Raw genomic sequence first — 14,610 nt, 5'->3', positions numbered from 1 at the left:
ATCTAGAAGATAATCTTTTAAGAGAGAGTTGCCTAAGTGGGAGTAGTTCATGCTCCATTGATGAAAAGCAATGGAAGCTTGTTTTGAAGCTATCCGAAATCAAAGTCAAAAACAAAATTCTTTAGATCTATTTGATAATTAACCATGGTTTGATTTTTAATTGTCTGAGTTTCGTAATTATATATTAATCTTTTACTATGATTTTCACTTCTCTTAAAGAAATATATGAATTCTTAATTAGATGCTATAAAAAAGATAAGTTTTTAAAACGAATACTAAACAATATTGATTCGAAGATAAAAAATATTTTTAAGTATAATTTTAAAAAATAAAAATCTAAAAAAAGGAAAAAAATTAAATGTTCCTCAAACAGCTTATTTTCTATTTATAATTTTTAAGAAAGTCATGCAATAATATACACATTAATAGATTACATTTTAGGTATGTGTTGGAGAGCACTATAGTTTATACTTTCAAGTAATGCAGCCAAAATTTGATAAAAGAAAGATTTTATATAATTTTCAAAGTCTCTTCATTGATGATTGACCTTACTTGATTGGGCTTCATGGTGAGAAGGTAGGGGAAAATATAGACCATTCATTTTTCCTTTTGGTGTTTTCTCTTTTTCTCCTTTTTATTTATTTTTTCTTTTATACACAGATTTCGTTGCTAATCTTTATTTGAGAAATTCTTATAAATAAAAAAAATTCAAAAAATATTAAATTTCTCATCGATATTCTCATACTTTTATGAATTCAATATTGATGTAAAGATGAAACGTTCATTATATCATTGAAAAATAAATATAATATAATAAAAATATCACCACTAATGTGAACATAATATTAACAACAAAAGAAAAATTCAACTTACTGGCAAAAGTTTCATTTGTTAATTTAAATGTTTTAAATTTTAAATTTTTATATTTTTCCAAAAATATCATCATATTTTTATAAAATCGATATTTTCATGAATATCAACTCCTAAAATCTTGCTGAAAATATTTTTCCAATATACGTAAATTAAAAGTAAATAATAACAAAATAAAAATATTAGTAAATAATTTTATCTCCTTTTGAAACAATAAACTTATTTACTCATAATTTGTGTTATTTGTTATCTATAGTGCAACATGATGATTAATTAACACAATGATAAACTTAGTAGGAGTCAAATTGATTTTTTTTTTTTCAAATTAAAATTAGTTTTGCCTTTTTTTTTTTCAAATACTGCCCCCATGAATTTATTATTGGTTAGGAGTGATAAAGTCTCACGTTGAATATGAAAAAGAATGATCATGGATATATAAGTGTGGACAATTATCTTCATTGGCATGACATTTTTTTGGATGGTTCCAAAGCAAAATCATAAAAATTTATACCCAAAGTAGACAATATCATATTTCCTTGTGGAGACACGTGAAGGTTGGTTGTCCTTATCATTATTATGAGACAAGTGACATACTATAGGCCTAAGGAATTGAAGCCACCCCTACGCAACCATATGTAGGTGAAGCTCGGAATTGTTAGGCTCGAGCCAAGGAGGATGTCAAGCTAATCAACTCACAATGAGTGGATCCGTAGAACAATAATATAATAGGAGAAACACCCACTCCTTGAAGAATACGTAATTTAAAATTGCTTGAGCTCAACACCACTTTAGATTAATATTAACTTAAGCGTTAAAGTGTGTTGGATAAAGTATCAACCCGGTGTCTATTTTTACTTATTTTTCATTCCAACAAAAAAATTGAGAAGAAAAAATAAATGCAACAAAATGCATTAGCTATGTTACAAGTATGGCCAGTTCGTTGTTTCACGTGGCCAAAGAAATATTCAATTTGCATATAAATAAAGATAATCCATTTTGATTAAAAAAAATGTAAAGTAGAATGACAGACTGGACTTTATTATAAAACTTTATTATAAAATAAATCACATGGGGGTTCTTGTATTAGACTTGAAGCTCCGATTATGGGTGACAATTTTCTTCTATCTTTCTTCTTTTTTTCCTTCTCTACACTGATTTGTTATGAAGATGCTGTCACCTACTCCACCATATCTTATAAATTTAAATTATTTAATAATCTGTCCATTAATTATTTGCTTTAAAAGCATTTAGCGATCGAAATGACACTTGTCTTATCAAAAACTGAAGTTTAAATATTTTACTCACTTGAACAATAATTTTGTGTAATTTCTTACAAACCTCGAATTAAAAATGAACGTTTCTATCACATGGTAGAATATATATTCAAAAGAAAATTAACTTTTTTTTTTTTTTTTGGTACATGTAAGAATTCAAATTTCTGAGTTACACTCATGATTAAAAATTTTCACGATAATGTCAAGAAAATAAGTTATATATATATTAATTTTAAATTGAAATTTAACACTAAAATACGATAGGATAGTAATGAATTTGTCCAACATGAACCTAACTTGACTGATATAATGTATATATTCTCTATATTATTGTACTAAAAAATAGTAGTGATGGCCTTGTGTTAGTATTTGTTTCTAGGTCTCTTTCGTTTATTTATATTTTTGTTTCTTTAACGTAAAAAGTATGTATTTGATATAAAATATTTCATATTTTAAGTTTTCTCTTAAACAAAAAAGATTGTAATCTATAATTTTATGTAACAAAGTTTTTTTTTTTTTTTTTTTTTTTTTTTTTTTTTTTTTTAAATTATGGTTTATAAGATTATTGTCAATACCTTACTTGCTTTGTTCTAAATTGGGTAAGTGCAAGGATCAAACAACCACAAAAAAAAATATAAATATATGTACACATAATTAGGTACATTTTAGACTATATTCTTTTTTTTTTTTTTTCATTTCATTTAACTTTGTCGGATCATAGTTTATCACCTATCAAACTCTTTTTAATTTTTTTAATTAAAAAAATTAACACTTAATTAGAGTGTATATACATAGAAAGATGACTTATTAGGAGATAAAAAGGTAAGTTTTATCCACTTGCTACTAATCAAAATATAGTTTAACAAATGCTCTTCAAATACTGACACTCTCATAAATTTCAAGATATGGATTGCTTTCATTGGGATATAACTTTATTACATTCTTTATTGAAGCTGAACGAGCAATATTTTCTTATACTCAATTAATTAACAAGTAAATTTGACTATCTCAACTAACTTTATAAGTAAATTCCACTGTATCTTTTAAAGCACTTCTAGAAATTAGAACAACCTATATTAGAGGAAATATGTAAGAACGTACGTAGAACTTTATGTGTGGATGAGTAATTGTTATATTTTCCTCACATTTCTTTTCAAGGAAAATACTTAGATACATCTCGAGAATTCCCTATCAATGTGCATCCTACTAAGTTGTTCAATCATAATTTGCCATGTGGCAAATTCTTTTTATTTCCTTTTTAAAATATATATTTTTTGTGTGTGTGTGAGTAATGAGAGAAAAAGCATAGAAGCAGATGCACTCAAATATTATCCGAAAAAAACCTTGAGTCGGACGTATAGTATAGAAATAAAATTAGTAAACACCTAAGCAAGAACTTTGTTATATTTTTCATAAAAGGGTAGAATGAATGGAAAATTTTCATTTGTGTTGCAAGCGAGGTTAGAATGCTTTTAATACTTGGATGTATCTTAAGATACACTCATTTTTATGCATCTCACTTTTATCACTTGCGTAAAATTAAAAAAAAAAACATTGAAATATTAAAAAAATTGCCACATGTCAAATTATGATGGGTCAATTTTGTGGGATGCACAAAGATAGATGCTACTGAGATTACCAAAGATCTTTTAAAAAATAAGGTGAGATTCACTTAGATTAATGTGGGTGACCTACTAACATTTATGCACACAGATCTATAAGTATTCATCTTCGAGCATCTCCTTCAATTACAAAATAAATAAATAAATAAATATAGATAATGAGCCAATGATTAACAGCAACCAACCACTTAATCTCATGCTCCTATTTTCTTTACACATAAAGTACAAATTTAAGAAAAAAAGACAAAAAAGAAATGACACGTGACACATTTCTATTAGATGTTAGCTAGATTACACAAAAGATGGGTGTAGTCTGACTGCACCTAAGTTTTTCCTAAGTGAAGCCATATTCCAACCGACTCGACTCTTTTATTACATAATAAAAAAAAATCATTTTTTTTTACAAAAAAAGAAAAAAAAGTAATATAAATTTTAATCAAGCAATTAAGTAGAGGGCACATAGATAAGTGCAACCTAGCAAACTTAACACCTAAATATTTTTTTTAAAAAAATATCTTTTTTGAAAAAGGAAAGTAGTGTGTCAATTTGTGATTGAACGAGCGAAGTATTCTTCATATTAGAAATTTCTGAGAATGAAATGTGGAGTTGGAATAATTTCGGCAGATTTGAGGCCTTTCTGAAACAGCGTGTAAAGGAAAGATGGTAGGTAGGAGAGCATTATATAGTAAATTAAACTTGGTACTGAGTTAAGATAGTACAGTAAAGGGGAAAGGGAGATGGTTATAGACTGCGGCTTCCTCTTTATAAGGCACACAAAGAACCAGCGAAACCCATGCAAAAGTTCTTTCCTACTTTTCTTCTAATAATTAATGATGTCTCAACCTTGTTTTACATTTCTCTGTCTTATAGTTCTTGTTTTAAGCCAACTTAGTTTTGGCTACGGAGGTGATCAAACTGGGTGGGGATTTACCAATGAGGAATCTTGCCGGTATTGGAGGGGATGTGGAAGCTTCTTTGGGTGGCCGGCTGACAGGGGTTCTTCAGCTGGAGGCGGCGGAGGCAATTCAGGAGTTGGGTTTGGGTCCGGCCATGGTGAAGGTTATGGAGTTGGGTTTGGTGTAGGTGGGAATGGTGGAGGCGGTGGCGGAGGTGGGGGAGGTGGGTCTGGAGAAGGGTCTGGTCATGGTAGTGGATATGGAGCTGGAGGCGGAGGAGGTGGCGGTGGCGGTGGTGGTAGTGGTAGTAATGGTTACGGCCAAGGAATGGGATTTGGTGCAGGGTTTGGGTTAGGCGGAGGAGGCAGCGGTGGAAGAGGTGGCGGCGGTGGCGGTGGGGGTGGCGGAAATTCTGTTTGGGGAGGGGAGGCGTATGGACATGGAAGTGGGTTTGGGGGAGGTGGAGGTATGGGTGGCGGGGGAGGTGGAGGAGGAGGCGGCGGCGGCGGTAGTGGAGGAGGTGCAAATGGAGGAAATGGCTATGGTAGTGGCTTTGGCGGTGGTGTAGGTAGCGGAGGCGGCGGCGGCGGTGGAGGCGGAGGAGAAGGGGGTTCAAATGGAGGAAATGACGGTCATGGCAGTGTTTTTGGTGGTGGTGGTGGCGGTGGGGGAGGGGGTGGAGTAAGTAGTTCAAATGGAGGATATGGTAAGGGGGAGGGCGGTGGACTTGGCGGCGGAGGAAAGGGAGGACAAGGCATAGGAATGGGATTTGGGATGGGATTTGGTATGGGAATTGGATTTGGGATGGGAAACAATAACAATGGAGCTGATGAGTACAATGACCATACTAAAGCTAAAACCACCATTGCCCAACCCTAAGCGACCTTTTGCCATTACCATGCAATTATTTAAGATGCACAAAATTTGTTTGTAATCTTTAATATCCCATCATTTTGCATGTATTTATCACATATATTGTTTCCCTTTCAAATATCTAAGTTCAAGTTCATGATTTCAGGTTTAAAACTTTTATGATAAATTACTATTCTAGTTGGATACATTAAATGTATTCAAATTGAATTTCCATACTAAATTCAAATCAATTATGAGTTGACATGATGATAAACATCTTATCTATTAAGTTATCTTTGTAGAAAATGTAATTCTAAACAAGATGCACTAATTCATACTATATATTGTCTATTTTATATTTGTCCTTAGAAACAATCTTCCTAACTGAGTAAAGCTTCTTTTAGATTTCACAGCTTATGATTCAAGTACTTAAGAATTTTATTAATCTATTTTTGAATTGGTATATTTCTCAACTGAATTATGCCATAGCCAAAGAGATTGAGAAAGGCATAGGGAAGTGTGGCTAGGGAGGGAAGAGGAGAGATAGGAGAGATGAAGTAGTTTTGTTTTCCTTCCTTCTAAATTAGTTCATTTTAACCCCCATTAATTGTGTGAGAGAATTGTTTTTGAAGTTGATTAAAAGTGTAAGTCTAAATTTGAACACTTCCAAAATATAATGGATAAAGAAATTAAAATAACCACCCAAATAAAATTCAAACTAAATTTCTATTATTTTTAGGGGCAAATATCCTCCACTTCGCCCATAAACTCCTATGGCTTTGTTTTTGTAAAAACGTTATCAATCTAGTTCAACCACTACCAAGATGGTTAAGTCAAGACTATGATTTTGCTACCACTTGATAGTGACAATAACCATCAAAACATCCCCACAATGATATAATATTGTCTACGATAGGCATAAACCTCATGACTTTGTTTTTAGTTTCAAACCAAGAAATCTCATAGTCTTATATTAATAGAGATAATTGTTCTCACTTATATATTTATGATCATCTCCTTAATCTAATGAATGTAGACTTTGGTTGCATTTCCAACATTACTTGCTTTAAAATCAGTCCAGAAAATTTATCAAAATTTAAGAAAATATTCTAACAAAATATATCATAAAGTCAAACATTTGCAGCTCAATCAAAATAATAAACTAATCACCCATTAATTATATTTAGTGTTTTTACAATTTAAAAGACACACTATATTCTCAATAAAACTGGGCTTGGAATTACTAAACTCATGACTAGGCCCAGCCCATTTAAATCGATCGGTGGTATTCGCTAGACTAGGCCCAGCCCAATAGTGCGAAGCTCATCGTCGTCAACTCGTCGTCCTACCCTCCAACGGAGCTAATAGTACAGTACTTTTCAGTTCCATGGAAACAATTTCTTGCTGATTAGCTTTCCTTTTTCACCAAATTCTTATCCTCTGCAACTGCCATTCCCCTTTAAATCAGAGCAGACCGGATGACGCAGTGAGGTTAGGCTCAGAATCCGACGTCGTTGCGATGAAAGGCGGCAACGGCGACGGCGTCGTTTCAATCACCCAAGAGATTGACCATTGCGGTGGTGCACGATCAAGTATCTTCCAACCTCAAATTAAATAAGCTATGGCCCTTTTAACCAAATCAATGTCACATTAGGGTTAATTTTATTTGTTTATCAAACTCTATAACCTTATAAAACCAATAAATTATTTGAGAAAGAAGTAATTGGTGAGAATATTATTCTCCTTTTCATCTCAGTTTCATAGTTCTGATTCCTGAAGTGATCGCCCACCGAACTTAGGTGAGCCATTCTGATATCCTGTACTGAGTACCATGGGAAGAATAGTAATTTGTAAGTCTCTTATTTATGGCTGACCCCACCATTTTGTCAATAGTATTACAAATTTAACGGTGGAGATACTCTGTTGTTGGAAATTTTGGGTTTGATTTTTGCATCAGGGGCTGTACATTTTGGGGATAAATATGATTGAAGAAACTGAGGAATTGGCAGAGAATTTTAAGAGATTAGGGTGTGTGTGAGATTGTGCCACCACCACCCATTAAAGATGGGGTATTTTTGGCTGCTCAATTTGGAAGAGGGCACCCTACGCCACCCACTTTATATTTCACCAAACCTTTTGAAGTTTTTTTTTTTTTTTTTTATAATTTTTTTTCCTTATATGGTTTTTTAATCTTATTTTCTTTTGATTTTATTATTAGTATTTTGTTGGTATATGACGTAAAATAACCTACACATATATAAAGGTTCAAGCTTTTTCTCTCCTCTTGATATCTTCAGACTGATCCACAAATGCTCCTTTAGGCTGTCAGATTTGTTTCTTTGAAGAACTAAATTTGAAGGGCCAACAAGAAAACCCATCTCTGTAAGTTCTTCGCTCGTTCTTTTCTCTTGATTTCTGGTTTTTATATCTCCAGACATTGCGTTTTCCAATCTGAGTTTTTACCTTTTTTGTGATTATGTTTCTCTTCCTCTTGCGGGTCGTTAATTGGATCTTGGAAACTTACGTTGAAGCATACAAACTAACACAGTGTTTTGTAGACTGGATTCATGGAAGGAAATTGGAATATGTTTTTCTCTGGGTTTCTTAAAGAAGTGTCTATAATCTTGATTTGTTTGAATTTTTTTTAGACGGTCATTTGTAATTGTTCCAGGCGGTGTTTGATGTTTTGCATCTCCAATGTGACATGCCAGGCTTTTCATCTGCTCGAGTATTGTTCCCGGTATTTCAAATCAGTGATTGGTTTTTTAGAAGTGATCTTAAATTATTTGAATCATTGGATGTTCTATCGTCTCTTGATCTTAGTATTTCATGCCATTGGAATGGACCAGTTTTGCTCAAATTGCTTGCTTGCAACTTGTGCTAATAATTATTAGCAACTTGTAACTCGAACTTTCCTTGTTTATGAGTCGTATATGAACCATGACCATGTTATATCTCAATTTTGTTTGCAAGCATCGTAGAGTTCATACTGATTTTGCCTCTACTTTTAGCTATCTAGTTATTCGGGTTTCCATTTCATCTTGTTCTTTTCTAACTAATAACATGTTTGGGAGTAATTCTTTAATATTTAAAATCACTTTTGACATTTTCAAAATCACTCCAACGTTATTTTGATGATATGAAAATTGCATTAAGAGTATAAAATTAAATATAAAATTAATTTTATGGAATTAAAAACGTGTTTGAGAGTGATTTTGAATATGAGAAAAAGTGATTCAAGCATGCAATACATGGTGTGGTTTAAATTTTAAGGTAAAACTGATTTTCTGCCTAAATTTCCTTCATTCTATGTTCAGATATTTTAGAGTAGCAAGATGAGGGGAGGTCTGTGGCAACTGGGCCAATCAATTACTCGCCGTCTTGCACAGGCTGATAAAAAGGCTGTGGGACGTCGATTCTTTTCTACAGAGTCTGAGCTCAAAAAAACTGTTTTGTATGATTTCCATGTTGCTCATGGTGGAAAGATGGTTCCATTTGCTGGATGGAGTATGCCTATTCAGTACAAGGACTCGATAATGGAATCGACTGTGAACTGTAGGCAGAATGGTGGACTGTTTGATGTCTCCCATATGTGTGGACTCAGCCTTAAGGGGAAGGATTCTATCCCTTTCCTCGAGACACTCGTTGTTGCTGATGTTGCTGGGCTTGCTCCTGGAACAGGAACACTTACTGTCTTTACCAATGAAAAGGGTGGAGCCATTGATGACTCAGTGATCACCAAGGTGACAGATGACCACATATACTTGGTTGTGAATGCAGGCTGCAGAGACAAGGATTTAGCTCACATTGAGGAGCATATGAAAGCCTTCAAGGCCAAAGGAGGGGATGTTTCATGGCATATCCATGATGAGAGATCTCTTCTAGCACTGCAGGTTGACATATTCTGTTCATTTCAATTTTCATTTCCCTATCCTAAATTGGATAAACACTGTCATTAGTTTAGGATTCCTATTTGTGAAGTTGGTTTCATCTGCATATTAAATTGTTGAATTCATCCCCTTCACATCAACCCCATCGATTCAGGTTGAATGCATTGTTCTGCTGTTTACAATATTCGAATGCACCTATTGTGTTAACAATGTAAAAAAAGTTCATTGTCTTTCTTTTGTAGGGCCCTCTTGCTGCACCAGTTCTTCAACACTTGACCAAAGACGATCTGAGCAAACTTTACTTTGGTGAGTTCCGCATATTGGATATCAATGGAGCCCATTGCTTTCTCACCAGGACAGGGTATGCTTCCTTTAGGCTTAACATTTCTCTTTCCATTCTAAATGAGCCAAGTCTTTTGGTACCACATGAAATCTGTGAAAAACTAAACACGTTATTTCCTTTTTCTAATCATAACATCTCATATCATCCTGTGCTTGAAAAAAGTGATGAAATCCATTTATCAATCGTTTGGTTTTCAAGTTCAGTTCACGAATCATAGTGGTTCTTGTGAATGCATTCCAAATTTAGGGGAAGGAAAATGAACAATGCTGACAGTTAATTCAACTTTCTTGTACTTCTGAAAATAATCAGGTACACAGGTGAAGATGGATTTGAAATTTCAGTGCCTTCAGAGCATGCACTGGATCTTGCCAAAGCAATCCTGGAGAAATCGGAAGCGAAGGTGAGATTGACAGGACTGGGTGCTCGAGACAGTCTTCGACTTGAGGCTGGCCTGTGTTTATACGGAAATGACATGGAACAACATATAACACCAGTCGAGGCGGGATTAACGTGGGCCATAGGAAAAAGGAGGAGAGCAGAAGGTGGTTTTCTCGGTGCCGAAGTGATTCTGAAACAACTCGAAGAGGGCCCAGCCATAAGGCGTGTTGGTTTCTTCTCTTCCGGTCCTCCTGCAAGAAGCCACAGTGAGATTCAGAATGAGGAAGGGAAAAACATTGGAGAAGTTACCAGTGGAGGATTTAGCCCTTGCCTCAAGAAGAACATTGCCATGGGTTATGTGAAATCTGGATCTCACAAAGCTGGCACCAAAGTTAAGATAATTATCAGAGGAAAGGCTTACGATGGTGTTGTCACTAAAATGCCATTCGTTCCTACAAAATACTACAAGCCAACATAATTCATGTCTACTATGTATGTTGGTCCTGTCCTGTCAAGATTTTTCTGATCTGACCCTTCTCTTTTGACCAAATTCTGTATTTCCATGATGTCAAAAGTGTTGGGGTATTTTGTTTTCAAACTGCACTAATCAGAACTTGTTGAACATAAAAATGTAATCTTGCATTGGAACCATTTGCATTTAAGCATCAGCAGAACATTCTGCACTTTTTTTTTTTTTTTTTTTGTGCGTGTGTGTGTAAATACGCTACCCGCCTTGGAAGTGTGAAGTTGGCGCATGAAAGGGGTGAGTATGAACATTTTAAAAAGATAAAATAAAACACAAGTACTTAATCTTATGATGTCAAATAGATTTTGTACATTGGTTTCAAACAAGTGTTCCAAAAATCTTTTGTTTTTTCTCTTCTTGCTTTTGCAATTTTTGGTAATCTGCCTTAAGTTTCACTTTCTGTGTTTGTTACATGGAAACTTTGTGAGATTGTGTTGCAAATGAACAAGAAAGTCAGAGGATTGATTTGTATGGAGAAAATAATAACCATTTATATTTGTTATGAATTTAGTTCAAGGTATAAGGGTGGATTTTGACATGATCAAATGACGAATGTCTTAATTATCTCAAGTTAACAACCATTGACGTTATTTATCATCGGTTGGGGACTTTGCCAATTCAACTATAGATTAATGCCTTATTTGAAAAAAGGTTTTATTTTGAGGAATTCATTTACCTGCCTATAAGGCTAAGAGACATACCTATTGTTATAAGGACCTTTTTTTTTCTTATGAAAAAGGACAAATACAATCGAAGCAGAACAACTATGCAATGATATCATGAGACATAATCAGTGTGAACCACTCAAGATAAAGAATTGAGGACTTCTGATCCTCCAAAGTTTTGTGCGTAACACAGTGTGCCAACATGTTCTAGCTACGTCGAACATGAGAAAATGGGACAACTTCTAGCTCCCCGTCTCTATCCTTAGCCTCTCAATAAAAAAGGAGACATCAGAAAAGTCGACAACATTCATTTAGTAGATTTATGATCTCCAAACAATCAGACTCCACCAATATATTTGATACACTAATGGAAGACAGAGTCTCGAGTTCAAAGCAAATCGCCATAGCTTCAAGGAGCTTCACCTTCTGGCATCTGGGGATAGATTTCAACCCTACTAGATGCAAATGACCTTAGTGGTCACGAAGTACCCAACCCAACCCACTTGAATTGTTATTCGTACTCCAAGTTGCATCAATATTCAACTTCTAAAAAGATGGTTCAGGAGGTGCCGACCAATCTGAGCTGGGATTTGGGTAGGAAGGATCAACCCCTTGCATTCGCATCACAAATTGAAAAATACCTTGCATTCGCATCACAAATGGATTAAACATTAGTCGCATTATGTAATTGGCAATTAAAGAATACAAAAAACGTAAAAAGTATCAACATACAGATATACATGGTTCACTAACGGTGTGTTAGCTACGTCCACAAGGTAGAGGGAGAACAATATTATTAAAGAGAAAGTTTTTTTAATACAGCAAAAACGGAAGCGAGACCCCCGTACTTGGTTGTTCAAGAAACCAATAAACAAATTCAAGGCATTCCAACAAGTCGGCTGTCTTAAAAACACCACTTTGTTCCGAGCTTCCCAAAACTGTCACACCATGATCACGATCTTATTAATATTAACAAATACCACATGTTAAAAAATCCAATGTCAGCAGTTTTGATAATTCCATTAAGGCCTGTCATTCCAGAGAACATCAATATTAGTTGAAATAATCCTAAACCAAATCTTTCTAGAGTCCAAACAACTCCATATAAGGTGGTTTGCAGTTTCCACATGCTTCATGTAAAACACACACAACAACTCAGAATGAACACCTTTTTGGCAAGGTTATATTTTGGAGGGAAAATTAGCCCTAGGGGCTTTCGACTTTCAGAGTGATTGCCACATAGATTTTGAAGCGATCCTCTCCAACGAGCTAGTTGCATTCAAATTAGCAAGTTTGAGACCCAAAAAATAAGCACTTTTAATAGAAAATACTCTCTTATTGTCAAGATCCCAAATGATCTCATGGTTATGTCTACCCCTTGATCTCTGGAATTGAAGAATGGAGTTTGCATTTGTAGGAATGAAACTTGCCTGAAAAAGCTCCTTGTTCCATCCATCATTATCAGAAAAGAGATAAGCCTCTACTCAACCTTGTAGGCTTGGAGGCACTTGGAGAGGCACACAACTCCCTTTGAAAGCCAAGGGTCACCTATTGAAGATTATAAGCTCATACATTCAATAGTCAAGAAGCTATTTCACATTTCTTTAATCTTTACAGTTAGTTATTGTAACTACTTGTATAAAAGATCAGTATAAATACTCATCATTTACAAATTTTTTAGATACAACTACATCGCTTCAAGAAGAACTTGAAATATCTGTAAAAGAAAAAGAGTCTGTGACTTAGTTTCAATAAAACTCTCTCCTTCCCGTGGACGTAGGCTTTAATAGACGAACCACATACATCGCTCAGTATTTTTCTTCCCTTTCTTCTCATCGTCTACAAGATAGCACGATCGTTTACCATTTTCTTCATATCGTCTCGAAGATCGACTGATCGTCTACTTTTTCCTTCAGCAATTGTCTACGTGATTGCATGTTCGTTTACCTTTTCCTTCTTCCATCGTCTACTCGATTGCAAGACTCCTCCATTGTATACTCAAAGCAGTTGCACAGATCAAACAAGAAAGTATTAGGGTTAGAAGAAAGTAAAGGAACATAGAAGGCGGAAAACAAGAGAGAATCAGAGAGCAAGAGAGAGAAAGAAAAATTAATTTGCATTAAACACCCATCAGAAAGAAGTCACTCTTTCAATTTTTCCATTAGACAAAAAGTAGTGGAAAGACCACGTGTAAGGCATCAGCTGGAAAATCGTGGGCTCTTAATAACCAAGTTCTCTACCAACCAAAAGTTTTGGGGTAAAGAACTGGGCTCTCGGTTTTGGATCAGCAAAAAGGGCCTCACTTATTTCATCATTTGGGCTAAAAGTTTCATCATTTCACAGAAGCATGCCCAACACCTATCGATTTGGATGATCTGCCCATTGCCCACCTTCCATTTATATCCTTTCTCGAACAAATATCTTCCCCACAAGATACTCCTCCAAGCATATGAAGGGTTGTGGCCTAAACCTACCATTAGAAATTTCTAGTTTTGAAGTAGTTACCTTATAAGGCTCTTAGTAAGAAGGCTATTAGGTCTCTTGATAATCCTCTAACTTTGTTTTGCTAGCATAACTTGATTAAAGATATGCAAGTTGGGAAAGCCAAGACTATTGTCCTCTTTCCTAATACACATGCGAGACCAACTACGCCAATGAACTTTAGATTTATTACTTGATGACCCCCACCAAAATCTCGCATACACTTAAAAAATCTCATCACACAGACTTTTGGGGAGCTAAAAGCAACTCATCATATAGTTCGGGATAGCTTGTGCAACCGCTTTAAGCAAGACCTCCTTACGCTAGCTAAAAAGAGCTTCTCCTTCTATACTTGCTAGACCCTCAAAACCCACTCCTTAATAGCCCTGAACACCTTATTCTTATTTTTGGATAAGGCTATTTTTAAATATAGAAAATTGTTGAAAAATATTTTCAAATAAAGCAAAATTTCATTATATATCAGTGACACTGATAGACATCTATCAGTGACAGTGATAGACATTGATAGATGTCTATCACTATCTATTACTGATAGACAGTGACATTTTGCTATATTTGAAAATATTTCTAACAGTTTGACATTTAAAACAATTACCTATGGTAATATATTTATCAAGTAATTTTCAAAAGATTTTAATAATTGAAAATTGTAACAATAAAAAAAAATCGTAAACTGAGTCACGTTTTCAAATTCCCATTAAAAAAATTCCCATTTTTAAACCTTAGGTGTTAGGGTCGCCACACGTGTGATACTCAAATGATGCATAACAAGTAATGCTATGGGTTAATTTC

General features: G+C 34.5%; 1 protein-coding gene across 4 annotated transcripts; it reads left to right on the top strand.

The window, feature by feature from the left end:
• Nucleotides 1-6,868: 6,868 nt before the first annotated feature.
• Nucleotides 6,869-10,787, top strand: LOC150034702 (aminomethyltransferase, mitochondrial). 4 transcript variants are annotated; one of them, XM_090316183.1, is made up of 6 exons: nt 6,942-7,106; nt 7,271-7,364; nt 7,812-7,896; nt 8,832-9,407; nt 9,647-9,765; nt 10,057-10,787. In XM_090316183.1, exons 4-6 carry the CDS (start codon nt 8,850-8,852, stop codon nt 10,601-10,603), a joined length of 1,224 nt encoding a protein of 407 aa, XP_090172309.1. In that variant the 5' UTR covers nt 6,942-7,106; nt 7,271-7,364; nt 7,812-7,896; nt 8,832-8,849; the 3' UTR covers nt 10,604-10,787. The 4 variants fall into 4 exon arrangements, with proteins under 4 accessions (XP_090172310.1, XP_090172309.1, XP_090172311.1 ...); XM_090316184.1 differs by lacking the exon at nt 7,271-7,364 and having other exon boundaries at nt 6,869-7,106; XM_090316185.1 differs by lacking the exons at nt 6,942-7,106; nt 7,271-7,364 and adding an exon at nt 8,186-8,254 and having other exon boundaries at nt 7,806-7,896.
• The last annotated feature ends 3,823 nt before the right edge of the window (nt 10,788-14,610 follow it).

The sequence above is a fragment of the Benincasa hispida genome, chromosome 8 (assembly GCF_027475165.1).
Source record: "Benincasa hispida cultivar pf3 chromosome 8, pf3_genome.v1.1, whole genome shotgun sequence".
NCBI lineage: Eukaryota > Viridiplantae > Streptophyta > Magnoliopsida > Cucurbitales > Cucurbitaceae > Benincasa > Benincasa hispida.
The sequence above is the reverse complement of the archived record's forward strand: the minus strand, read 5'-3'. Positions and strand labels throughout refer to the sequence as shown.

Coding starts and splice junctions, on each gene's coding strand:
- LOC150034702 (XM_090316184.1), top strand. CDS start 8,850: ATGAGGGGAGGTCTGTGGCAACTGGGCCAATCAATTACTCGCCGTCTT. Junction 9,408..9,646: donor GATCTCTTCTAGCACTGCAG/GTTGACATATTC, acceptor TTTCTTTTGTAG/GGCCCTCTTGCTGCACCAGT. Junction 9,766..10,056: donor TGCTTTCTCACCAGGACAGG/GTATGCTTCCTT, acceptor GAAAATAATCAG/GTACACAGGTGAAGATGGAT.